The sequence below is a fragment of the Parambassis ranga genome, chromosome 2 (assembly GCF_900634625.1).
Source record: "Parambassis ranga chromosome 2, fParRan2.1, whole genome shotgun sequence".
Lineage (NCBI taxonomy): Eukaryota > Metazoa > Chordata > Actinopteri > Ambassidae > Parambassis > Parambassis ranga.
The window spans coordinates 13,943,774-13,971,711 of record NC_041023.1 but is presented as its reverse complement, the minus strand read 5'-3'; the positions used below and the strand labels follow the sequence as shown (position 1 = coordinate 13,971,711).

General features: G+C 42.4%; 1 protein-coding gene across 1 annotated transcript; it reads left to right on the top strand.

The window, feature by feature from the left end:
* Positions 1-4,088: 4,088 nt before the first annotated feature.
* On the top strand, positions 4,089-27,330 carry trim71 (tripartite motif containing 71, E3 ubiquitin protein ligase). The gene is made up of 7 exons (XM_028399386.1): positions 4,089-5,826; positions 15,667-15,834; positions 18,966-19,100; positions 20,337-20,579; positions 20,659-21,156; positions 21,451-21,591; positions 21,822-27,330. Exons 1-7 carry the CDS (start codon positions 5,092-5,094, stop codon positions 22,392-22,394), a joined length of 2,493 nt encoding a protein of 830 aa, XP_028255187.1. The 5' UTR covers positions 4,089-5,091; the 3' UTR covers positions 22,395-27,330.
* Positions 27,331-27,938: the final 608 nt, after the last annotated feature.

Here is a 27,938-nt window from a genome sequence, read left to right as displayed (position 1 = left end):
TGGTCACTGTGGCAACAGAGCTATTTCTCTGGTGTGGCAGTGTGGAGGGAGCACTTCAAACTCTTCGAGGTAACGTCTTTGACTCCTTATGAATCTAATGTAGTATGTGTTCATACTCACTGTAATACATTGTAGCTTTTTTTAATTTAACAGCATACATTTTACAGCCCTTCATTGTTTTCAAATGGTTCGGGCTGGAAATTTTGTGTTCTACTTTTGTTGATGCATCTGTTAATTCAGATAATGAGTGGTTTGTAAGCTCTTGCTTGTGGCCATGTGAGCCTGCTGATCTGGAGGGCAGGATTCGTGTTTTGATACGTCTGACTGAGAAAACATCTCACCGAGACACACTGGAGGTGCTCTGTAATCTCCCTGGGATTAAAGAGCCAAATGGTGAGCACAACAACCATTTTGTTCTCAGTAATACTAAGAATTTTCTGTTCTTCATTGCTATTATTGCTTATTCGACCAGTGATAATGTTGACTAACACATACACTGAATGCTGCATAACTTGTTGGTATAAATAGGCAAAATTTAGGACAAATTGTTTTCCTTTCCACCTGCAGTTATGATTGTTTCTGAGAAATGAGCCTTATTGCGATCTGTTTTTTGTGTTTGTCCCCCTGCTCTGTTTAGCTTCGATAGATAACTCCAGGTACACTCCTCTGTTTAACTCTCACCTGCAAGTGTGTGTGGACAGACATATACTTCCTGTGGCTGCAGAAACAGTGGATTTCATGTTCTCTAAAAACCTGGCAGTGGAACATGCAGCGCTTCAGGTACTTCTACACAAACTGGGAAAGCAAAACCTCTGGCTGCGGGCACGAGAGGTCTTCAGGCGTAAGTATCATTCTCATAGATACGGCATAGATAAGGATGTAAATGACTTATTAAGACTACATCAGAAAAATCAAACTTTATGACTGCATTGTTGTGTATGATCATCAGAGTCCGTCAGTGTGGGTTACTATCCTGGAGTGTTGGCTCCTCCTGGTTTCATGTCACTGATCGTCCCCTGTCGGCTTGGTGAGGTGGAGCTGGCTCTCACCTTTGAGATGTTCATCACTGTCAATGCACCAGCCATTCTCCACCCCTCAGACAGCACATCTGCATCTCTCAGCATCACCCTTAAAAGGTAAGTGTTGTTTTTGTGTCTGTAAGCACTACATGCATTATGTAGTGTGCATAGACATGATGAGCATGAGCTTCCTCCTCTTCCAGGACTCAAACCTGTGAGAGTGACTACCTCTCAGCTGGTAGCCGTGTCCTCTCTGCAGCTTGTATCCTTCAGCCCAAAATTGTTGTCCACTACACCACAGTTAACTCCTCACAAGAGCAGGTGTTCACAGTTGACGTCTCCTCTGCACGGCGCTGGCTTCGCCACAATCATTTGTGGGCCAATGAGGTGTGGGCACACTGAAAGAAGGTCTTTCCCTGCTGCCGCTGCAACTACTTACCTTTTCTGTCATTCTGGTTATGATCAACATCTTCAGTTGACTCCTGGAAGGATTAGAGCAGGAAAATGTACTGTGTTTCATGTACGTTGCTGTATGTAAATGGTCATTTTCCCAGTTTGTCCTTTTGACTCTGAAACAAAAAAATCTAAACCAAAGACTGCTGCCAGGACGTTTATTTTGTTCATGTTTATGTTAAAATTCTTGTGGAAGTTTTATTCATCAATTTCTTGTTGTTTGTTCTTTTATGTGTTTGCTGTTTGTTTGGGAACAGAGATTGGGTTTATTTCCTTTTATAAAAAAAGGGTTCCTCAACAAAATCAAGAAGATTGGCTCTTCTCTGACCGTTTTATTACTTCACAGGAAGAAAGTAGTTTTGGAAACAAACGTGGCAGAATGACAAGCCATTGCTACTATCTGTGTATATTGAGGGTATGCACATAATGCCATAATATTTTTAAGTCACCACAGTTACTGCTCTTACTTGGACATTGCAGGACATTGCTCAGACACCTCACCATGCAGTAAACCGTACAAATAATTTCAGCTCCAGAAAGCTTTACTTATTAAAGATAGCTTTTCTCTCCTTCATCTCCACTCGTTGTACCGAATTGTTCTTGTTGTAGTTTCCAAATTGTCTTCACGTAGAAATCTGTTATTTAGAACAGGTTTGAAAGGCTTGACTACCGTCACATCAATCAAGGTGCAGTGTGTTGGTATTAAAGTATGATCGACTGATCAAAAGCCTGACGATGTATGATTAAAGCATTTTCAAAGTGTGATTGGTATAGGATGCAGGGACCTAAAACAAAAAACCCTCCAGATTTCAAAGGACATCTTGTCTTTTTTGTTATGGTGTTTTCCCACAATTATCCCTAATCTGGATATAGTGTTGAGGCTTAAAAAGTGGTGTAAACATACACAATCTCCTGTAGAGGGCATTCTTTTGTCAGAAAACAGAACAGCTACTAACACATTGTCATTATTATTAAGTTTGAGTTTCTAGTGGTCCATGGCCTGTTCAGGCTATACATTTTGTCTCGGAAGAATGGAGGGAGAACATGTAACTGTTTTCATTAAAGTAATTAAAACTCTTTGTCTGCCCCCCTTTTTTATTTGACATTGACACCATGATTGTGCAGATTTTCTATTGGTATTCTTTTGACAATAATAAAACCTACATTTACCACCAGGTGAAAGTACTGAACTGTGGTGAGATGATGAGTCATGTAAGCATGTTTAAGTACTAACACAACTACTAGGCAAATGAAGAAAGTGTTTTGGCTGAAGTAGGAAAGTTTGCAACATCTGTATCTTCCTCACATCATGAATCACCGCAAGCTGTCTCAAACACCCTTTCTAAGAAGAAAGACCCACAGCAGATTTGTGAAGTGCAAGTTATATATGTCTATTGCGTTTCCAGCAGCACTCTTTATGCTATTCTTGTATTTTAACCCTGTGCTGTATGTAATCAAGAGTTCCACTTCCTCCTGTCACCATCAGTGCATAAAAAGGATGCCAGGGGCAGCACTTATGGTATCATCATGGTACATGTTTATTCTATGTCCCAAAACGAATAATTCCAAATAAATTAAATATATAAGGCCCAATGGTTTCTCACTTGTCCAGTAGCTTCAGAAGCCAAGTTAGTCCAAACTCCACCTGCCCAAGGGCCATGTTTCTCTTAGCCCTACCATATGGACGTCAATCATAATTTACCCTGTAACCTGGGGGGACAGCAAATTTAAGAATATAAACGAGTCTTAGTTTTATAATTTCATTTCCTTTAACTCCTCCCATGTTATTATTAAATTAGTGGCATTTATTTGAAGGATAGTTTTAAAATGATAGTTCTCTGTGTGAAAATAAAATAGAAATCAGACTTGCTAAAAATAAAATTATCCCAACATAAAGATGACCTCCGTGTAGACAGCAAAGAAACGAGTGCTGTGACCTGTGATCTCACCTGTCTTATGTAAAGCGTATTCGTCATTAGATCCTGAGATCCTGTCTTTTTATTCATTATAAATAATGAAGTTACCGCTGTTATGCCATGTGCGTAAATACGCACTATGTCTCTCCTATTTTGGATCCACTGCATGTCTTTCAGTTGGTCCATCTGCTATCTGCAGGTAGAGACAGTAGTTAAACACTATTAAAAAGGAGTCACACCTTAAACTTATACTGTACAGTAACATAAGGCGGCTGCGGTGAAGGTCAGGATTCAATTTAAAGACAGTATTGTTTATTTTTAACCGTTAGTAAAACTGAGAATCTGTGTCTGAAATGAACAGAGGTTTACACACCTTTTGTTGGTGTATTTATCATATGGTCAGTCGTGCCTCCATGTTAAGTATTTACACGGTTACTTTTGTGCCATGTGTGCGTAAATGCGCGCAACGCTTGTTTTGCATTTTAGCGTATGGAGGGTTTTGATTTAAAAAAATATTGATATCAAACAATTCAGAGGATGCTGTATGTTATTAGTGACGTGTCTTGTCTAGCTGACTGACCCCTGTCACGCGCACATGGCCATACACCGCGGACTGTCGGGAGCGAGCGTTTGGCACACACCCCTCTCTCCTCCCCTCTGGCGGAAGTGGGTCCATTTTTTTCTCAGTCGGTCAAGAGCGGCTCGAGGAGCTGCAGCCTGAGCAACACGCGCCCATGAGAGCGCACATCTGATGTTTATGTGATAGTTAATTCGCCCGAGAGTACGCACCGGTTAAAACAACCAAGAAAGGGACGTAATTAAGGTCCACACGGTCGCTTGACCGAGTTTTTCCTGGTTGTAGGATACGTGTTTCTGCCCTGTCGGTGGAGGAAAACCCTGCGCATTCCTCCACGCACAGAGGGAGACCAACCGACAGACTGAACGGGGACGGAGAGCTGGAAGCGGCCTCTTCGCAAGGTGGACCGGTGAGGCTCCGGATACACGTCCCGTCTGATGTTTTGGCTTTATTGGGGACTCACTGTGTTTTGAAACCTCAGCGACACGGGGCACACCATGAGATCCCTGCTTTGATGAATAATTTACGGTCTCTCGGTCCAAGGCTCGCGCTGCGACTACCAAACGACCGCTGGCTGCGCCGACGCCACCTGAGCGGACCCCGATGGTGGACTAGAGGAAAAACCACAACAACCACACGGGCCTGAATAGGAAAACACTATAAGGAAACAAATTCTGTGGTAGTTGCCTGCTTTTGTAGTCATGTTGCAGAGTCTGTGGGGGAGGAGAGACGGAGCTTCTAGTACTTCGACGCCGATCCAGTGTTATTTCAGTTTCGCGTTTAGTTTATGAGCTTCAACAAAAACACCATCGGACACTTTTCTTCACAGACGCACCAAAATCGTCCACTGTCACCTTGATGGTGTTATGTGAAAGAAGTGCGTGCATGACCTTCCTCAGGCGTCTTTCTCTCAGAAACTATCTTTGAATGACTGGCTACCTCATTCTGCATCAGACTGGAATTATATAATACAGAGAAAAAGTCCATTAGCACCGTTTCACTGTTAAACTAACTAAACACAGCTCATGAATCTACCTCAAATACCTCATTTTCTATATTAGACAGCGGGCCAATGTGTCCCCTGATGAATACCTCAACCTCGTTGCTGTGCGTGTTGTAAACTGAGATGGCTTCGTTTCCAGACTCGGACCTGCAGACGTGCCCGCTCTGCAAAGAGTTGTGCGGCTCCTCTGCTCCCATTTCCTCCAGCTCTTCTACCTCATCATCTTCATCGCATACCTCGTCTTCCTCCAGCCAGACCACCAAGAGGCTCCACGTCCTCCCCTGCCTGCATACCTTCTGCAGGCAATGCCTGGAGGGACAGCGCAGTCCTGGAGACCCGTTGAAGCTACGGTGTCCCACCTGTGACCAGAAGGTTTCCATCTCTGAGGCTGGGGTGGACTCTTTGCCTTGCTCAAACTTCCTCTTCAGCAACCTGCTGGATGTAGTGGTGAGCTCAGAGGAGCAGATCCAGAACAAGAATGGCCACCACCATCACCGCGGCTTAGGAGGAGGCTCCACTGGCTTCCATCACTCTCATGGAGGCCTGCTGCACCCTCACCACCTGGGAGAGCCTCAGTGCAGCTCCTGTGATGAGGAGAACCCAGCCTCATCCCACTGCCTTGACTGCCAGGAGTACCTCTGTGACAATTGTGTGCGGGCCCACCAACGAGTGCGGCTGACCAAGGACCACTTCATTGAGCGCCTGGGAGAGAACCTTCACCTCAGCCGGGTCAACGCTAACAGCAACTCTGGCCAGCCAGGGGTGTCTGTGTCCCTTGCACAGTCCCTGCAGAACAACTTCGCCTTGCTGTCCCTATTCCAGGATCGCATGAGCTTCTGCCAACACCATGACAGTGAGGTGAGTAACATGAAGACACATTTTACCCAACTCTGCACAGGAATAAAGGGTGCACGCTTGGACCCACAGATATCATTATGTGATACAAATCCTGTGTGCCATGGGATATAAACCTATGACATTAGTCCCCCCCCACATGCATTCACACATGCTCTTTATAGTGTAATAGCATTATGTGTGTAGTATAGAACCATACTGGGGGCCATATGGCCTTAGGTTCAAAGGGAGCTGTGTGGCTCTTCACCTAGTTCCCTGGAGACGACCAGGCACGTGTGTTGAGCTGGATTTTCACGCACACACTTATAGGCATAGACACATGCAGAGTCTGGTTAATCTGTACCACACCATCCATTCAGGGCAGAGAGAGAGGCCCCTGTAGTAACTGCACACATGTTTCTATGACTGTTAGAAGTCTTATGCATGGACATATTGTGGAGATCTACTTTTTCTCTGCTAATGGGAAAGACAAGTTGGAATTTTAAACTTTTTTTTCTGTGCACCATGTGATCTGAGCAAAGTACACTACAAAGGCCTGTGAAACAGGAAACCAGCTTTTTCTTGGTTTAGTCATATGGTTAGGAAAAATAACAAATAGTGTTAGGAGGAGGTCTTGGAATGTCGTTTTTGAACCACTTCTGGTTTCTTTTGGAGAGGTTGCTGGAGAACACACAAAAGCATGAAATAAACAATCATTGTGTCTAAGTATAGTTCATCAAAAAGATTGAGCAGGTTTTTGACTTTTTTTTCCCATAACCAATAACAGACCTGACAGACACAAGTCTTTACAGTTACAGTAGCATATGTAGCCTTACTGCCTGTCCCTGCAGTTAAACTCTGCAGACCCTGCAGGATGCCATTCACTGTTAACAGAACCTCGCAAAAACGTACCACCATGACTTAAAGACTCACCGTGTGCCCAGATGTATGCTGGGAAAGGTTTGGTCCATTTGTCCTGCATGTTTTTGTGAGAGTTAAGCAAACAGGTGTGTTCTGCTTAACAGAACTAATTATTGAAAACAACATAAAGACTCATGGCTCACAAATGGAATCAAAATATGTTGGGTCCCTAAGTTTAAAGATGTTTTGCCCCTTCACCGGGTGACTTCATCAGTTCTGAATTGTTTTGAACATTACTTACAATGAAGCAACTCAGGGGATAGCTAAAACAATTTTAGAAACTTTTAGAACTGGTGGATATAACATGACCTGGGTGGATAAGAGCCTTCACAGACAAATATTTTATATTTGCCAAAACATGAACTGAAATATTTCTTGTATGACTTTTTGGATTCAGACTCTCAAAGAACTGCAGGCCCAGTTTGGGTTTCTTTGTTTACATTTTGGTGTTTGTCACACAGATGCATTCCTTTCAAATGTGTTGAAAGATAATGATCCACCTCACTGTTGCCTCTTTCACACATCAGCAATGTAAACACAACACCAGGATGTTGTTTTCAGTGCACATATGTCAACAACATCCTCAAATAAAGGATATAGTTCCTTCTACAGGTTATTAAAATGTATTAGTATTATGTATATTGTATATATTATTAGTATATGGGTTGACTTTGGTATATATTACTAATCACCCTTAAAGAATGTGTGTTTTTGAGTGCCTATGCACAGCAGAAACTAGAGGCAAAGTACTGGGTTTATAATAGAAAGATGAATTCCTTGCAGTAGTGGGAAAACATCCCCATTTTAAATACATGTGGCACTGCTGCTCTGTATTCTTCATTTTGTGGTGTAAATCCTTAATTAAAAAAACTAATTGTTAAAGCCCAGTTCAGATTTCCAATAATTTTTTTTCCATGACCTCCACCCCCCATACACACCCCCTGTCCAATGCCAGTAAATAGGTGGGTTCAGTTTTCCCGTAAAGGCTTCATTTCCCACTCACTCACTGTGCATTGGCCCTGGGGGAGGGCACGACACAGGAGAAGGCTAGTCTTTCTTTACCTATGAGCACTGAGAGAGCAGAGCCATTGTCTGTCACTCAGCACTATGTCAATCACATTCATTTGCCTGCTCTTCTGTTGGAAAGGCCTGTTTGGCTTGTTTGAACGTCGCAGGATTATCATATTTGGTATATGCATTTCAATTTGCCTTCTATATTGTCAGGTACATTCTCTATGAGCTCAACCTTACCTCAAACATCAGCTGTATGTTAAAATGGACAGTATGACAGCTCCCCACAAGTAAAGCCAGAACATCTCAGAAATGAGTGGTGTTTATGTTATTCAAAAACCAGTTCACTTCAATGAACGAGGCTTTATTGAGACGTTTTTTAAACAGGGAGTGTCCACAGCAGTCAGGTTTATGGTGGATGGACTGTAATAAATTCAGTAGGTGTGTTCCCAGGAGGCCGATCTTCAATAGCCACTCTCCAGATTTGCAGTAGCGGTTTGCTGGTTTGTTTATCTTTTCTTTATGTAATGTTGACTGTTTTATGATTACAGACTGCCGCCCGCTTATTTCCTCTCACGCAAGCCCAGCACATGCATCCAGGTCTGGCAGTCAGCTGGCCATCAGCTGCAGCATTTTTCTGCATATTCAAGCGCAGTGAGGCTCCTTGTCCACTTTTATTTGGGCGAGCTCCTCACAATGTTTTGTGTGTTAGAGAGCAAACATTTTCCAAGAACTGCGGTCTGTCCTCTCTATTCACATTCCATATTTGTGTATTCTTTAGCTGTTAGGGCCTGTGGATTATTTATGAACCAGAAGCTATGTCAGCTTAAAAGCAAACATACAAACTTGCCTCAAAGGGTTTTCTTTACTGTCTCTATAGTGAGACACTGAGTCTGTCTTTAGACACAAGATCTAGTGTTATGCAGAGACATTATACATGCATAGGAAGTGGAAATAAGAGTCTTTAAATAAGTGCACATCTGTGACCAATGTGAAGTACAAGTGTTAAGTGACTACAGCTGATGAAATGTGCAGTTTTTGCACTAAAGTAAAAAAAAAAACCCAATTCAAATTTTTATATAGTTATACGGCAATACGAGAGACATGCACTTCATGTTTAACTTTATCAACTGTAACAGAGATGGAGGTTGTGTTTTTTTAATTCTTTCTGGTGGCTCTAGATTGAATATCACCTGTATTTACTTTGGCTTAAGTTTTCTCCCATTGCTGAGTGAGTAATTTTGGATATTGTTAATTTAATTGAAAGGGATGAAATTGTAGAACCTCATTGATTCCCAACTGAAGGAAACAAAAACCCCCGATAAGACTCACCGGGCAGAAAAGGGAGTCGGCTGCATACTGATAAGAATATGTAGGGTATGTGCGCTCATGAGTGCTGCTGGCCTACTTAAGCCGCATAAATGTCAGTTGTTACTCATGTGGAGTGTGTGAGCAGTCAGAGAATGCTGTCCCATGCTGTGTGTGAAGTGGAAATGGAAAATTGGATTACATCAAAGAAGCGCCCTCTGCTCGCTGTGATGTCACACTCTAACATACAAATACATATGGAGCCCCATCTGACAGGCAGCTAATGATATGATAATCCTACAAAATGTCACTTGGTGCTTTAGATTAAATTGTTGTCACCATGTCTGCGTGTGTGTGTGGCTGTACACGTGCATGGCTTCCCAGTAACACACACAGTCTCTATAGGGGTAGGGGTGGAGGTTCCTGGAGGCGCCTGAGAGTGGACAGAAAGCGGTTGCTGGGCAATGAGGGCCTAAAATGCGTCGTTCTATAAGGATGAGGTGAAGTTGAACTAATCAGTTTGACAGCCCACCAATGTTCTGGGACCAGTTTTGTTTGAGGAAGACAGTGAGATGCTCAATTGTACTAGGAGGAATGCTATTGTAGTTTTTTAACAATTCATCTTTTAGTTGTAAACTTTTACTGCACTATTCTTTAGTTCTGTAGAGATCACTTAAAAGATAGGCTCTGTTGGGTCTGTGACCCCCGCTTTCACCCCCCCACCCCAACCCACCGCCCCTCTCTGGCACTCACTAGTAGAGAATGTTTGTAAGGAAACCTAACCCAACACTGACGCTGATACAAGGCCAGAGGAATTCCTGTAACTTGAGTTTATACCTCCTGGGCTCTCTTTTCCCTTCTCTCCCTCTCTCTCACATACATTGGGTATTTCCTCTGTTGAGTCCTGCCTTTCTCATCAGCACCCTGTCTGTTCTGTGTCAGAGACAATGGACATTATAGATGAAGAAAGTCTCCTCAACATGATTTAGCAGCTGTTGCAGTTGAGGGGCAAGTGATTACATTTCATCACTCCTGGAAGTATCCGTGTGTGTGTGTGTGTGCGTCTGCAGCATTTTCTTTTCCAAGAGCATCTCCCATCTGTAGGTAGTTATCCTCTGAAGAGGATTTTAGTGTGTGTGTGTGTTTCCACACGGCCAGCAGAGTTGGATTATATGAAGTTGGACTTCCAGGGTTTTAATGCACAACATGTGCCCAGTAATTAGAGTGCATTCGCTGTTTCCTGTGTGTTGTGAATGCGTTTCATGTCGGCTAAAGGGAAGTGTACATGTGTGTGCGTCCGTGCTTTGATGTCCATTTGTGGACTTTGGCCCATATAAATTTAATGGATAGAAAGGAAGGCATTTATCACATTCTCTTTGACAACAGGATTTAAAACCCATTCAAAAGCTGGACCCTGCCACTTCCTACTCAGTGGTTGGGCCCAAATGGGGTTTTAATTGGCCATTATTTGACCTCACTCAACGGGATTGTGCTGTTAACACATTCAACTTTAAAGCTTTCAGTCTTGTTTGGGGGACAGCTTCCAGTCACAATTTACCTATTGTCAGTTTTAGGCTGTGCTAGCTGGCACAGTTACTCTGTATGCTTCAGAGTGTCTGTCCTGGGGAGGTGTTGTTTTACAGCTGCTTCAACTTAATTTGATTTTAATTCAGCTGTAACATTAATACAATGAGGGTTTAGATCAGCCCTATAAGCTACACCCGAAAAGACTAATAATGAAAATAATTATCAGACACTGTGCTTTGAACTTGCTGCTCTGTGCTGTACTCAAGTTTGATTATGGTAAGTTGTGCCAAAATCATGAAGTGCATCATCAGCAATCAGGACTTCAGTCTGCTCTTGTTGCTTTTTCACATTAGGTCTTAATAATCTTTCAATGAACAGAACTGTTAACCAGCTGTTTGATTAGATGAAAGCTCCTAAAGTCATAAATATCCAGTGTGTTGAATCCTTTATCAGGTAACACAAAGCCTATGTGCAGTGTGTGTCCTTGTTGCAGTATGATACACTGTCATTCATGCCATATGAAAGTACACATTGCTTGCAGGTTACTTTGTTTTCTGAATATCACATCGCTTTTGAAAACCTTGTGATCACTGATAGTGGATAAAATTATTGTTGTCTGCTAAATCTCCAGCCAATGAGCTTTTAAGACAACATAGTGTGCCCTTGTTACAGCCTGAGGATTATTAGGGACATGGGTTGTTTGTTCTGCTCTCTCATGTTACAAGAACTAACAATTGCTTGTTTATGTGTCTTCAGATGTGCATAGTTCATCTCCTCTATATTTTATACACCCTGCTTTTTAAGTGTATTTTTCTTGTTTTCCCACCTTCTTTTCCAACTAAATATATCCCATCAGTTCCTGTGCTTCTTTTTTCCCCCCTCCTGTGCTCTAGTATTAAGCACACGACGTTCAGTCACATGCTCGCTGGGTAAGGAGGCCAGCTGACTGTGGTTTGTTTTCCTTCTCCGCTGTAGCGCCGTCCAATCAGATCGCTGGCTCATAGCCACCGCCTCCCCCTCCCCTGTGTCGTATCTGGCAGAGTTTCAAAACATCATCAGGAGTGTCCGTGTGTGTGTGTTGTGTCTGTGGCAACAAACCAACAGGGGTTGCCACAAGAGGGCGAGGCAGTGGCTGAGGAAGGAAGAAAAAAAAAGAAGTGAGAAACGGCAATGTGACAAAGAGGGAAACTAAATAAAATATTAACAAAAGTGCTTGAAAATATGAGAGTAAGTGTCTGCAATTTCCATAAAAGGAGCTTTGTCTAGCAGATGGTTTTCCCGGGATTGCTGGGAATGTCGGGATCAGGTATTCCACAGATTATCCAGCCTGAACATACCAGACTGGCTTAGGGCTGCTGCTGTCTGTTCAGTCTTTCATAAGTGCAGTGAGTTTGCTGGTCTTCCCTCCTGGCCCTGGTTGAGCTGTAAAACATGCTGAAGTGAAAGAATTCAGGAAAATTGGTTGGTCATTTTTTCACACGTTATGTTCTCTCTTTAACATTTTTACCCATTTGTGAGCGAGTGCTTAACTAAAACCTCCTGACACCTGCTTCAGCCTGAAGTGTTGAAATGAGGTGTGTTGTGCATTTGTCATCAAATGCTTGACAGTCTTACATGCCAAGGCTTTTAGTAGTAATGTAAAATATCTCCAAAATTTCAACATAGCATCAGCTCTGGCCTAAAAAAAAGAAGGAATGGTGTTCAGTAGTTTTATATGTGTATTTAAATAATTATGCAAATAAAAAAGACATGTACATTTGATTGATAAATCAATCGAGATATAAAAAAATCTACGGTGAACAGGAACCATTTTTTTGTTTAGTAAGAGTGTTGGTCTTGAACTACCAAAAAACACTGACATCAGCCTCTTGGAATGTCTCTGTAGTATGTTTGTTTGCTCCTTTACCTTTTTGACCTTTCTTGTTTCTGTCTGTTGACAGAAAGAGCCCACTGGCCTGAGGCTCTGACACAAATACATAAAAAAATCACCATATATATATATATATGTACACACACAATTTAAAAAGATATAATTTAACTTTAACTTAAAATATGTATTTTTAATTGTAGGCTACTATTTGGACTGTAAATGATACAAGTTTGTTTCCCTGCTGCCTTAAACAGCATTTTATATTTTCAGTTTTAAGTTTTGGTGCATGAAAAAAATAAAAGTCCAACGTGCGTCTGTTCTGGTTGGCAGTAAATACTATTTCTGAAGCTAGGGGGAAAGGCGTGTTTACAAATGTGCACATGCTTCGCATTGTTTAAGGCACTCTTAGGAAATGGATTTTGGATGGAAACGCTGCAGATGTCAAAGTGATGTCAAAATTGTGTCTTTTTTTTTTAGAGAAAATGCTTTCACAGTTCCCAGAGCAGCCTGGTTTTTCTGGCACCACGGTGTGACATTGCACGGCCCTCGTCCCTTCCCCCCACTTGGCTGTGCATGCAGGCAGCGAGTGCTGCATGGAGTGATTTTACTGGCTAGCTGAGATGGTGCCCTCTCCCCCAGTTCCCAGTACCTCCGAGGGGAGGGGAGGAAAAGAGGGCCGATCCTGCTGCAGCCTGCTGCTTTAAACGTTATTTCACTCAGTATTATTTTTGCCAAGATATATTTACATATCATCTAAGTGGCAGATTTAGTATTTATCTGGCTTATAAACACGGCTACTACCAAGCCCAGCAAGTACTAAAGTCTTATTTACTTGCTTGTGCCATAGCCTATAGTGGAAGTACTTTTAAGAAATACTCTAAAATAGTGGAAATCATCATGTGTAACCTTGTAATTGATTGATCAAGCACCTGTTTCAGGTTTGTTATGTTGGTCATCCATGTGTAATGGAGGGCCTGGAATGGTACAGGAGGGAGAACGAGAAACATCCGGTGCACCTAATGAAATACAATAACTCACTTCCCCCAGTGTCGCTGAGCCCTGCTGCTCAGAGCTTTATGATGCTGTGTTGATTTCAGCCAACACAGGCCATGTTGGAATGCTTGTGTAGGTAAGTCTCCTCTGGCTGCAGAGTGTTTAGTGTGGAATTTACAACTTTGTAACCATGACACCACAACTTTTTCACTTTTTTTTTAAACCGTCTGGAGATCAACACAAGAAACCCAAATGTGTAAATAAATGAGATCAAAATAAATGCTGGGGATGGTTGTGGTCCAAATATTCCTGTGAACCTGCGACCACAGTGGCTGCTGTTATCACACCGCAGAATGGTTTCTAGTTGTTTAATTTATTATGTATTTTTGTTTTTCTGTGGTTGTGTAATAAATTGTTGTCATTTTCTTAAATCTTGTAAGTAATGGAGACAGGGGCAGGCAGAGAAGGAACAGGACACTTCCATCGAGACCTCTGGGAAGAGCCTGTATCCTGTGTGACTCAATAATATTGACCAGTTTTCCAAGAGGCTGGTTTGTTATAATCTACAGCCTTGTGTGTATGAGTGATTCTGTTTCACCTGGAGGACTGTTGAGCCATTGATGACACACAAGCAGTGTACAAAAAAACTTAAAATATTTAAGTTGTCTTGCCGCTATTTATCATAGGATGTAGTTCCCTGAGACAGGATTCCAGTGTAAACAGCCTTCTGGGCATAACAAGTTTTATTTGGGTAAAAGGTACTTTAACATTTAGGTAACACAATCGTGATATGATTGATATGATTGATTTTTGGAATCTCAGCAGTAACATGGATGTTTTTTTTTCTACCTCCAACCCCACAACAAACATACTGATTGTCCTCAAAATGATCAGTGGAATAAATTAGTCCTCGTGTATGGCAGCCATAAAGTGACTGCTGCTGATCTCATTCATCCTTCATCAGAAACCACCTTGTTCTTCCAACATCAATCTGCATGGCCCTCACCCTCTTATCCATCATCATCCTTCTCCATCACCTTCCTCCTTTGCTCCAACCCAGCGGCATTCTTCGCTTTTGTGTCTCCTGTCCCCCTGGAATTCAGAAGATGAGGGGGGGGTGGGGGGATTGATGGGACAGAGTGGAGCAGAGAATGTAGCAAAGGGACAGAGCTCAGCAGAAGGAGAGGTGGCAAGAAAAAGATCCAAGAAGAGGAGGTTAAGCCGGAGGCAGGAAGGAGGAGGAAGTCAGATAAAGGGGGAGGTGTGCGTGTGCGTGTGTGTTTGTGAGTGACTCATTAGATTATGTCGCTCCCCAGGGGAACAGCCAATATTGATGGATTGATTGCAGGCCCCTCCCCATCCTCTAAGGTCTCCTGCTATTGGAGACCATTGATCTGGTGTCTCTTTGGGATATGATGCCCATTGCATATTTAATTAACCTTTCATTACCACCAACCAGAATTCAGACAAGGGGTTTACAGCAAAGCTTCATTTTTAGCAGCAACGGTTAAATGACATTTTAACTTTATATCCTAAGGGACAGGGACATTTGTCACAATGATCATTGCTACTTTTTCTTCATTCCCCCCCATAAATACAGCGTGTCATGGCGTATATATGTGAAAAGATACACTTTATTTGGTACCAATTCAGGAAAAACAAAGACTTTTTCCAAATTGGTTACAGTAATGAGATGTGGAAAAATGAGACTGAAGTAAAATCACTTTATGACCTTTATCTTCAGAATTACCAGGATGAGTATTGAGATCATTTAGGTGGCCTTTAGGTCCTTTTTGTTGCTTCTTGCTCAGTGTTTTGAAAGAGAAATACTCTCCAGGGTGTGACCTTCCCTGTGAATGCATACACATGTAAATGGTTGGCATGTTTCATGGTCTTTTCCTTATAATTAGGTTATAAACTTGGTAATTAACTCATCAAGTTTCCTTCTGTTGTCTTTCTTGAAACGGTTGAAGGCATGAGCTGCGTGTGGGATGATGATGGATTTGTTATTGGTTTTGCAACATCGCTACAGGTTGATATGCTAATGGTCATTGTTGTGACCAGAGTGTAATAGAGAGTGTAAAATGTACCAGTCCTTAATTACTGCTTTTTTTGGGTGCTGTTTGGTCTGGAGCCATTTCATTCACTCTAAACTGTCAATCTAGAGCAATCCTTGGGGTTTAAATTCAGTACTCCTCTGAGCACAGGACTGATGTAAGTCTCTGTCTTTTCAGGTATTTCTGTTCTTCTGTGAAACCTGCTCGGTGCCTATATGCAGGGAGTGCAGCGTGGGACGTCACATGGGACACACTTTTGTTTACCTTCAGGACGCTGTGCAGGACTGCAGGGCCATCACCATCCAGCTGCTGGCAGACGCACAGCAGGGACGACAGGCTGTACAGGTGAGACAGGAACCTGAACAGGAACATTCACAGGGTTAAAAGGAGAATATTCTTATATTTTTTATAACTGTTTTTGTTGTTTTGCCAAGTTAAAATCTTTCCTCATTTTTGTTCAGAGTTGCAGTGTTGGATAATTCAATAGAAAACCAGTCTTGTATCATTCTACAGGACTTGAATAGGCCAAACTAATTGAGTCTTAACTTATCAAAGCCAAGAACTCTTTGCCAAAGTTCTGACAAAAAGACAGTCCTTATGAAGATCAAAGCATCCAAACCATCCTTATCCATCCCCCAGAAAAGCAGAGAAGAGCAGATGTGTCCCCCACCATGGTCCCTCAGCACACAGCGAACAGCTATTAGAGATGATCAGCCTAACAATGTTTGAGAGTGACCAGTCCTTGGCTGCTGTGTATCCTGGGGTCAGAGGTGTCCAGCTGGCCATAAAAAGGGGTGGGTCACATGGGATGAGTTCTGTCGGGGGCAGGGCTGAAGGTCAAAGGGGAGGAGGAGGAGTGGAGAGGAGGATGGGGGAGGGTAGATGAAGTATTTAAAGGATTTCAGAGAAAGGAAAACTCCCCACCTCTTTTAAATAAGTGAAACACTTTGCCCTCCCCCTATTCAATCACTCATTCACTCACTGCCACCTTCTCTTACTCTCACACATACATGCCTTTCTTCATTTACATAATTATAGATTGGGTGGCAGCTTCCTAGACCCCCTTGGAGTGTAAAAGGGATTCAGTAACAGTTTCATATTTGTCTAAACAGACAGGTGTTTTGCCACTGATCTAAAAGTAATGCTTTTTCATAATTGTAGCAGAGACAATTACGTAAGCGATTTGTCAATTGACAGAAAAGTAATTGGCACCATCTGGGAAGTGATTAAATTCATTGATGTGGTCATTTAAGATGATATTAAGATGGAATACCAAACAGCAGTTTGATCACAAGTAGGACTCTCCCTTCACAGCTAAAAATTAAACTAATAAAGATTTAAGCAATTTCCTCCCCTGGGATCAATAAAGTATTTCTGATTTATCCACTATAGTGTTTACAAATGAGAAGAGCTTCCCCACATAATGCTGACTGGTCTGCACCACCCATGGTTTGGCTGCAAGTACATGTCTTAAATCCTGACAAGATGGATTTTTTGTGACCACACAAATCTTGCAAGAGTTCAGCTGCCTTGCAAGATAAAAATGTTATCATTCGGGGCTTGTTCCACCTTTCACAATATTATAAAGCAGAAAATAAAAATAGGATCAAATGTAACAACAGCCACCAGCAATAGGTCAGACACACCAGTGTTGTCTAAGTTGCCTGGAAAGTGGGCCAGTGTTGTGACCTTAGTAAATACTCACCCAAAACATGAAACACTAGCTATTCCACTGAGGTCATATGACATAGCTAGCATGGACTATCTCCTCAGCCAATGGGCCTCTCCTATCCATTACTCAGTTTGACCTTTGTCTGACTGGGGCATACCTTGTACCTTAATGGATGGGTACTTATGTCACTCTGGGTGTTTTTAAAATTAAAGGTATCACAACACAGATCTGCCAAACCCCAGGCCACGTGTATCCAGGGGTAAAATTAAAGTCAGGGTGGCACTCACTGGGGATCCATAAGCCTACGTTTTATTGAATGAAAAGGACCAGAATGCACAGAGCTGAGTCATGAGATGCACCGCCTACCATCTGGCAGTACCTCGTGCTGTTTGGTGTGTGTTTGTTCAGTTTTGTGCAGGTCACCACCAGAGTAAATGCTGACGCCAGACAATATGTAAACACACACACACTCACACACACACATACACACGCTCCTGTCCCCTGAGGTAGGAAATTTCCACCCACACTACACCCATTATCTTTCCTGACCCCTGTCCCTGGACTTGTGACCTCCTGGTTGGCTAGGCCTCTCTGCCTCTACAGTTTGATTGGTTAGTTTGACTCTCTTTGTGTTCCAAGCTGTGTTCCTCTGGGAATGTAGAGAGAAATGCGGAAGATGATGGAGAAGCAGAAACTGGGTGGATCAGGAGACATAGTAGAATATGAAAAAGAGAGTTTGACCTAAAAAAAAAAAATCGAGAGGAAGAAATGGACCAGAAGAAACACGTTCTGAATTTATTTTTATTTTTTATCATTTTATCATTTTTAAGTTAATAGAAATAACAGAGAGAAGGCTTGTGTCTTTCAAAATACTCTGCAGTATCTTTTTCCTGTTTTACCTCCCCCGTTCTCTCTTGGATTTCTCTCCTGCTGTTTCCTCTCTGGAGGCCTGATTTAGTTGACCCTTTAGCTGGCAATCTCAAATGGCCAGGCGAAAGAGAAAAGGCCCCTGCTGCCAGGCTTTGTTCTTGCAGGGATGCAGTGGGGGTGGGCGGTATGTGTCTTAAGACAGAGGTTACAGATCGCGACCTGCAGAGGTTTGGGTGACCTTTGATCCTTGTTGCCGATATCACAAAGGAGGCCTTATCCCACCTCCTCTTCGTCCCTGTGAGGTCCAGTTCACCCCGTGACCTCCCAGAAAATGCTAGAGGAAAAATCAGATAAAACTCATGGGGGGAAATGTGTTTTTAGCCAGAATTCCAGCAACAAATTTCCTTTTTGTCAATCCCGAATGTCCTATTTTCTCAGTTTTGCAAAAATCATACATGTAAATAGCACAAACGAGACATAATTCAAAATAATAAAGGATCATGTGTAAAGTAGTCTGGCCCAGCAGGAAGTTGCATCATTTGTGCTGTGTGAAGTGACTTCCTATTCCTGACCTATGTTTCCTTTTCCCCTCATAAAATGAGCCACCAAGTGTGACAAAGGAATAGATGACAAAAAGTGAGCAGGTGTTAAGGACTGAGGAAAAGGAAGATGTCACATGCAGTGTGTATTCTTTTGAATGCTTCCTGATGCTCTGCATCCTGTTTCTTTAAGTCATCTCTGTCCCATCTGGGCAATAAAATGGTAGCAGACAGTGGTGTGTATGAGGATTCAGATGCTCTTGTGTGGTCCTTTGTCTTGCTGCAGATTGAGAGCTACCCCTAGCAATAAAACATTTTCTCTCCTGTTACACTGATTGATACTGATCGTTTTGTGATATCATTAAGATTGCATCATTTTCTTCTGTGTCCTACAGCTAAGTATGGAGAAGGTCCAGGCCATGGCAGAGCAGGTGGAGATCAAAGCTAAGGTGGTGCAGACTGAAGTGAAGGCCCTCGTCCTGAGGCACAAGAAAGCGCTGGAGGAGCGGGAGTCTGAACTTCTGTGGAAGGTTAGCCACTGCATTTATATTCATCAATGTCCAGTCCATGTCTGGTGTTAGGTTTACCAGTATTACATGCACAAAACGTATGGCTGAAACTTTAGCATTTTGATACCTTAGCCTGCCAGAGTATGACTATACATTTAGCCTAACACACCCCTTTTATTGCTACACTTTCCATCACAGCAGGCTCACTGACATTGTAAAAACTGACCTGTGTCTTACTCCCTAAGATCTTACTGCTTTAAATGTCTAAAGAAGGTTTAAATTTCCCCACTTTAATCCTGCTTACACCACTACTAACCCTTCATCCCTGACCTGATGAAGTCATTAAGGTCAACATACCTTTCTTTTTTCTTTTCTTGCCCACTGACTAATTAACTGTTACACAAGCCTCTGCTGTCCTCAGCTCCAGAAAGCTTGCTGAACAAAGCCTGAGTCATAGTAGATGCTGAAATGACTAGCATTTCCTGCAGTGCAATCCTGTGTGATGGTCACCTGTGGTGCCAGGAAACACAGGATACTGAGGACACTGACAGTGACTCAGCATCGCATCCTCAACTAGAGAAAGATTGATTGCTGTGACAAAGCCAGGGTGCGATAATGTGACCCGTGGGTAATACATGACACATTTGTGAGTTTGGGTGTGTCTTGTATTTGCTTTTGTGTCAATATGTAAGGCAGGAGTTGTATTGCTAAGTAAAGTTGTCGCTACATGGCAGTCTCTTTGAAATACACACCAACACGACCATTTTTCTCTCCAGCAAGAGAACTATAACTTGTCATCAGAGAACCTAAATTGAGTCTTTGTGGTGCTGAATAACTCTAGTGTAACTCTAGTCTCACAGATGCAAATTGCAGTTTCACTTATGCCAAAGAGTAACAAAGGATCCTTCTCTTTTGGACTCTTTGTTTCTTGCAGAGTCCCTCCCTTCGTCAGAAGTCCTTCTAACATAGAGGCAGTCAGGCTATTGTGTTCTACTCTTTTTGTTAGGTGACTGTAAATAACAGCCCAATCTCTGCTTCTCAGGTTCTGCCACCCTCTTTAATGCTTTATACTCACTGACTGTACTGTAACTAGATCTGGCTTCTCACCGTAACAGAAATGTGTTGTGCTTAAGTGATGGTGGAGTGGGTTTTTTTCCCTAAAGGACCAGCTGATTAATTCAACCTATTTGACATTTTAGTAACCTTCTTTGTCCAAAGTGGTCCTGACTGAACACTTTCTTTGTCTGTCTCTTTCAGGTGGAGAAGATCCGTCAGGTGAAAGCCAAGTCTCTGTACCTACAGGTGGAGAAACTTCACCAGAGTCTGACCAGGCTGGACAGCACCATTGCTGCTGTTAGCCAGGTACTGGATGAGGGCCACCACCTGGACGTACTGCTGGCCAGGGAGCGAATGCTCACTCAGATCCATGAACTCAAGGTCCTCAGGGGCCTTCTGCAGCCGCAAGAGGATGACCGTTTCATGTTCACTCCTCCAGACCAGGTCAGCATAGGATGCTAGAAAGATTTCTGCTTCCCTAAATTATAAGATGACGCAACTAAACGTCTTCCATCTTCCACAGGCCCTGTACATAGCCATCCAGTCCATGGGCCTGATCAGCAGTGGAGCCTTTGCCCCGGTCACCAAAGCCCACGGCGAAGGTCTGAAAAGTGCGCTCCGTGGCAAGCCTGCCTCCTTCACTGTGATCGGATATGATCACGATGGTGAGCCACGCCTTTCGGGTGGGGACGCCGTGTCTGCAATAGTCATGTCAGTCACAGATGGCAACCTGTCCGCAGCGGACATAGTGGACCACCAGAACGGCTCATACACCGTCAGCTACCTGCCCAAATGTGAGGGAGAGCATCTTGTGTCTGTGCTGGTGTGTAACCAGCACATCCAAGGAAGCCCCTTTAAGGTGATGGTGAAGTCGGGGCGGAGCTACGGCTCCCTGGGCACCCAGGTGTCATCCTTTGGCTGTGAGGGGGAGGGAGATGGTCAGCTGTGTCGTCCGTGGGGCATCAGTGTCGACAAGGAGGGATATGTTGTGGTGGCTGATCGCAGCAACAACCGCATTCAGGTAGAGAACAATTTAATGTACACTCTGGCAACAAAGTGGTCTCTGGGATAAAAGTAAGCGTTAAGAATGTTGATGGTGGTATAAAGTAAATGGAAATTAAAAATAGCACCTTATTTAATGGAACAATCTGTACAAAAATTGTTTACCTTACATTAGAGAGGCCCGTATTTATGTGAGTGGCACTCAACATGTGTAATATTTTCCTTACATTAGCCTGTGTTTACATTAGTGTGGAACATTCTGTAAAGACTGCACAACATAAAAGGAGTATTAATAAATAAAGTTTGTTTCCAGATATTCAAGCCTTGCGGTGCCTTCCACCATAAGTTTGGCTCTCTGGGTTCTCGGCCGGGTCAGTTTGATCGTCCAGCTGGGGTTGCATGTGACAGTCAGAGAAGGATCGTTGTGGCTGATAAGGACAATCACCGTGTGCAGGTATGAACCTTTGACATATTTTACACAGCTAGTAGTTTTAAGTAGCAGCTGGGCTTTCTCTAAGTGCATTAAAAGGTCTAAAAGCCTCGGCAAGATTGCATTAGAAAAAAACGTTGGCTTCTGAAAACTCACTAAAACTACATGTGTAAACACACAGTTTTCCATGCGTACTCGCCCTCTGCTCCACATGTAAACATGCCAGGCTCTGAGACATTTGCTTTGTCTGACAGGTGTTTACTTTTGAGGGCCAGTTCCTGCTGAAGTTTGGGGAAAAGGGTGCCAAGAATGGGCAGTTCAACTATCCCTGGGATGTAGCCGTCAACTCTGAGGGTAAGATCCTGGTCTCAGACACCAGGAACCATCGTGTCCAGCTCTTCGGCCCGGACGGCTCTTTCCTCAACAAGTACGGCTTTGAAGGGGCCCTGTGGAAACACTTTGATTCGCCTAGAGGAGTAGCTTTTAACCACGAAGACCACCTGGTGGTGACTGACTTCAACAACCACCGGCTCCTGGTCATCCGACCAGACTGCCAGTCAGCTCGCTTTCTGGGCTCCGAGGGCACAGGGAACGGGCAGTTCCTGCGACCCCAGGGCGTCGCTGTGGACCAAGAGAACCGCATCATTGTGGCCGACTCCCGCAACCACAGAATCCAAGTATTTGAGCCCAACGGAAACTTCTTATGCAAATTTGCCACACAGGGGAGTGGCTTTGGACAGATGGATCGCCCTTCTGGTGTGGCTGTGACGCCAGACGGAGTCATTGTGGTTGTTGACTTTGGAAATAATCGCATCCTCAAGTTCTAGAAGAAAAAAGTCTATTTTTGCGTTCTCTCCCTCCGTTTGCCCTTTTTGCAGTTTTTAATGAAGGAAATGGAGGAGAGAGAATGAATCAGCAGAGAAAGGAGGAGAGCTCAGAGATAATTGGGATCATGCTGAAATGAAGGGAAATTAAAACTATAGACTTTTTTTGTTTGCATTTTCATTACTTTTCTCCAAATCAGATATCTGTGGTAAACACAACATAGGGGACCTCTACAAATTGATAATCAGTAGAAAAAGAGCCATATTTCCCTTCCTTTGTCTCAGCTGCTCTGAATTCTCTCTGGCAGCTCTCCTTACATCTCAGGGAATTTCTCACGTGTTGAAATCTTTTACCCTCTGCTCCATACCTACCTCATTTAGCTCTTTATGAATGTACTCATAGTCACTGAGCAGAGGTTTTAGTCCGTGAAGTTTTACAAAGAAGAAAAGTCTACCTCTATACTTTGTTATTTAAGAGAGACAAAAAAGAATAGACTCCTCAGTTAATATTTGCACAGGATTAATGGGATTCTTGCTGTGCATTTTTGGAATATGAGTTAAAGTGAACCTCCTGAATGTTGTTGCTGAGACAATACTCAGACCGCTGTAGAGGCTGCATGATTTACCCTTATTGGAAGGCTTCGCTCAGAGAGGGAACTAGGGTACAGTACTGTCCTTTCATGTTCGTAGGCTAGTTAGTTATTTTTTTTTTTTCGATTATGCATCGAGCCTGGTGTCTTAGTATAGCCTAAGAAGACTCTGTGAAGTGATGCCAAACTTGATAGAATCAAAAAATTAGCTCAGGTCAACATAGAAATAATTTAAATTACTTTTCAGGCTCTCCCCTTAGCTAATCAGCTAATGCTGATTTGATGAGTTATTGAGAAGTACTAATATATATCTTCAGGAAATCAGCTGTGGAATGATCCCTGAAATGATCCCCAAGAATAAGCCTTGTAATGAAATTGTCCAGCAGTACATCCCAGCCCCTAATCGTACCTCACGAAGACTGGATAAATTCATGTTCATCAAAGAAAATTTGTCCTTACTATCCAGCAAGAACAATATGCAAGCAGAGTCATGTGTTCTAGAAAAAGGAGGACACACCAAAGCAGCAGTCGAATCTTCCAAGATCTGGATCTTCTAGTGATCTTAATGTAGAGATTTAATCATTGTAATCGAATGACACCTTGTTGACGAGGCATGCTGTGTGACAAAAGCCTCTGAAGTAGATGCCTGATTTGGCCGTCCAGAGGACATAAATGACATCAAATTAAAGGCCTAACATAACAATCCTTTGGATTTAGATGGTGGTTGAAAGCCACTCCCTTTGGCTCCTGGGGCCGAGGGTTTAGTCCTGTCAAATGAGAGGGCACCATCACAAAACCCTGCCCTATTTATTGATGTTTGGAGTTGAAGAGACACCTCCAGATTGAGCGTTAGTAGACCAATTCCTCTAAAGATGGAGGTCTATAGACCAACTAGAGTCAACCAAAGTTAGAATTTCTGCACAATGGCCAACTATAGATTTGGCAAATAAAGAAAAAAAAACCTTTAAAAACATTTTCTTAACTAATCATTGTTGAAGTCTAAACTGCATCAAACTAAGTTCATGGCACTGTCTTTGTCAGTGTGCATGAGTACCTCACCTCCATGTTCTGCTAAGACCAAGGCCCTGGCTGTGTGAGTGAATTTAGAAAGTACATCCTTTACGTAGAAATGTTTGTATACAAGACACAATACCTACACCAAAGAGAAACTCTTTTCTCCCCCTCGCATTTATCGCCTCAGCTCGTCCACAGATCTCATCAAAATTAGATGGCCCGTCGGCTCAGAGTAGCATCTAAACTTATCCTTGCATGTATCCAAAAGTTATTCCCATTAGGTAAAAAGATACAAATTCCTCGTGGTGAAAGTTTTGTGGGGGTTTAAATCCCCTTGCCCTTCATTCAATCTGTGTCCCACTGGAAGCACTAGACAATTAAGGTTCAGCTCGCCACCTCCTGGCAGAGAATCTTGAGAAAATATTCACTGGCCGGCTCTTACGTCTGATGTGAGAGCGGTCTGCTCATGCTCAGGATTTACAACTTCATATCTCAAATATACCCCGATGGTCGTTCTGCCTCCTTTTCTTGTATACCTCAACTCCTGATTACCTCAATGTGTGTCAATCGTAGCTACTGTGCATTTGAACATTCAAATACCTCAACTTGTTGTTCACTCTGAATACCTCATTTTTACTCTTTTTATTTAAGCATACCTCATAGGATATTTATACAAATGTACCTCATTCTTTTGACTCTGCTTGAGTCACAGTACATGTCCCACAGTTCTAGGACCAAAGATCGTGGTACTGTTTGAGTTGGACCCTTTCTTCTCCGTTTTTTTTTTTTATTATTATTATTTTTAATATAATGGTCATCACTCATCATGTCTGCAAGCCTGAACAGCTTTTGGTTTGTTGAATCTACTGTAATAATTTGCCTGGTAAATTATGCCTTTTATCACCAAGAAACCAAATATGTCAGATGAAAGGATTGTGCCAAAATGATCTGTGAGAGTTCTTTGCCAAACAGGGTTGGCATTTGGACCGTGCTGTTGTAGACGACAAGTGTCACTGGACCATTATATCAAAAATGCAATATCAAAAAAAAAAAAATCGGAGCAGCTGAGGAAAAATCCTCTTCCTCTGATTTTTGGATGCACTTAAAAGGGCTGGGCCCCTTTGTTTGATGATGAACATGTTGATTCCACTTGTTACTGTGCACAAGGGGCGAGGGGGAGGAGAAAAAAACCTCTTTTAAAGATTTAAGAGCTTCACGTGTCCGCCTTTGAATGCAGATGAATTACCTCTGATTTCAGCACAATTAAGCAATATTTCAGTGTGGACTTTAGGATGCTTAAGTGTCGTTGATTTGACCTGACCATATCAGGGGGGATTACGCAACAACACGCTGGTTTATTACAAAGGAGGAGCTGTTGGCCCATTGATGTTGAGCCAGTTTAAATCCACAGACCCTGCTGCTTTTTTACCACAATACCTAGTTTCAACCAATAGAATCGTTTTGTGCTTTTCAGTATTACTTGATGAAATGTTCATTCATGTTGCATCAGAGTTTTTTTTTAATTAAGATGGCAGAATTCTATCTTTAAGATCCTTAGGTCTTCACTCTTAAAGAGGAAAATGTATTTTAAACCTTTATTTGTTTTTCATTTTGTTGCATGCTTTAAAAAGTCTATGTATTATACTGATGTCTCCCAGATAGGTGTTGAAATACGCAGATGGGGTGGGTAGATGATTATTTGGCTGTTTTTTTTTTTACCAAACTGTATACCCAAAGATGTGTATTTGTGTGTGTGTTAGGGATGCGTTAGATGAAAATTGACCTTTGCGATTGTATTTCCTGTTTTCGAGAGGCTCCGTAGAGCACAACCTGTTCAGCCAGCCAAGCCTTGATGTCTGAGAAACAGCAGAGGCATAGTGTAAGGCTGGCCCTCGACAATTAGTGCTTAATTTTTCCTCAAGTCCCTCTAATATGCATTATATTACCCAGTGTGCTTTCACACTGAAGCCCTGTAACTTTAGGAGGCTGTAAAAAGCTTGCTGCCGAGCATGGTTTTACAGCAACGATGAAGCCACAAGGCGGCCATTTTGTGTTGGACTTTGTTACAGGATGTCTCACAGCATCTCCAGCACAGACTAGCAATCATCCATCACCTCAATTCCAGGAAGTGCAGTGATGATGGCTACTGAGCATGTGATCATGCACTCCTGCTTGGCAGGCCTTTTTTTTTTTTTTTTTTTTTTTTGTTTTATTGGGCCCCTGTGATTTTTGTCCACCATTTTATTTCTGGCCTCTCACAACTTTAAGAGCGAGAAAAAAGCAAAGCTGCACCAGGTGACATGTGCAAGGTCATAGACCTCCTTTAAATGATTGTATACTCTAAAGAAAGACAGAGGTAAAAAAAGGTTGGAAAATATATAAAGGAAAAAAAAAAAAAACAAAAACAAAACTCAGGTAGTTCTCAGCGGCTCTATGCTGCAGTTATCTCATTGAAATGTGTCCTGTAGTGATGACGTAGTGACTTTTCTTTTCCCCTGTTATGACCTCTCAGTACTAGTCTGATTTTTTTTGTGTGTCAGTTTACATATAAAACAAATTATTTCTCAATCTGACAAAAATATATGTTTTCGATTTGTTTCCCCTTCTTTTTTTCTTTCTTTCTTACCAATTTTGTTTTTCTTTAACAAAAAGTACAAACACTTCACACCACTTGATGCTCATCAGCCCTTTTAGAATGTATTTTGTGAAGAAAAGGGCTGAGTGGGCTCTTGTTGACGCTCTCTCTCTCTCTCTCTGCAGCCAGCTGCTGGTACAGGACAGCTGTGTGATGTTCCACACCAGCAATACTGAGAGTATTAGGTGGAGTGTGTATAGTGGGACATACAGAGTTGTGTTTGTGTATAAACCAGCTTTAACATCATCTTGTGTTCTCCCAGCAGCTGGCTGTGTGCAGCGTGAGTGCTGTGTTTGTGCGCTGCATCTGTGTTGTCTAAAGCAAAAATCCACTGAATGTATCCTCCTTGCAGTCCAAGAGGCAGGGTGAGCCGGTGTGGCCAGCTGAGTTTAGATGGGTGCTGCTGGTGCTTCCTCCTCCAGGCCATTGTGTGAGTGTGTGTGTGTGTTTGTGTATATTGCTCAAACCTTGTTCGTGTGTGTGTGTTTGCCAGCACACCTTCCCGCCCTCTTAACACACACTCGCGCATTGTGCTGAATGGAAGTGCAGATGTCAGGTCTTCAGTCTAAATAAGGCAAAGGAGACTATAATATATTGGCCACCTGCTGCTCTCTCTGTGCTCTGTGGACTTTAAACATTTCTTATGCAGTTTTTTTGTTGTTTTTTGTTTACACTTAAAAATAAAGTTGTATTTCTTTGACCTCAAATTGTGCGACTCTTTCTTGACTCCTACAATAAGACACTAGGTACAGCATGTAGTTCTAATAGAACTTCCACACTAAGAGGGTGGCATGTATGCCACAAAATATTTGAGAAGGAGCTCCGAAGGCCATTTTCTGGACATTCTGTACTATGTAAGGGTTTTTCCAAGTATGACATTTTTTTGATCTTCATGAATTTTTTTTAATTACATGCTCTATTAGGATTATATAAAATAGGAAAAAAAATCAATTTACATCCTGATCAATTGACAGCAATGATGCCAATTATTATAATTACCTTGCGTTACTTTGTCCTAAGAATTTGTGAAATGAAATCTGTTCTGAACAGTTCTGTAGGCTTAAATCTCAGTTACAGCCTGTATGTTTTTCTTTAGATCTATCTTAGTGCTGTACAAGATAGTTCTCAAGTAAAGCAGATTACATTGCCGACACTTTAGACAGGTAAACCTGCTAAAGTCTAAGAAAAATACCCAGTTAACCTCTAAATAACCTCTTAAGAGAAGAACCTAAATTCTAAACCATAAGTGGTGTAAAAATGCTCATTTTTTCAAGATAGAAAAAATTCCTTCAACATTTTGCTCTGCAT

What these genes read in the sequence shown, in the direction of transcription:
- trim71 (XM_028399386.1), top strand. Translation starts at nt 5,092, where the DNA reads ATGGCTTCGTTTCCAGACTCGGACCTGCAGACGTGCCCGCTCTGCAAA. An exon ending in TGTTCACTCCTCCAGACCAG is followed by an intron (nt 20,580 to 20,658) that starts GTCAGCATAGGA and finishes CATCTTCCACAG; the next exon opens with GCCCTGTACATAGCCATCCA. An exon ending in AGGACAATCACCGTGTGCAG is followed by an intron (nt 21,592 to 21,821) that starts GTATGAACCTTT and finishes TTTGTCTGACAG; the next exon opens with GTGTTTACTTTTGAGGGCCA.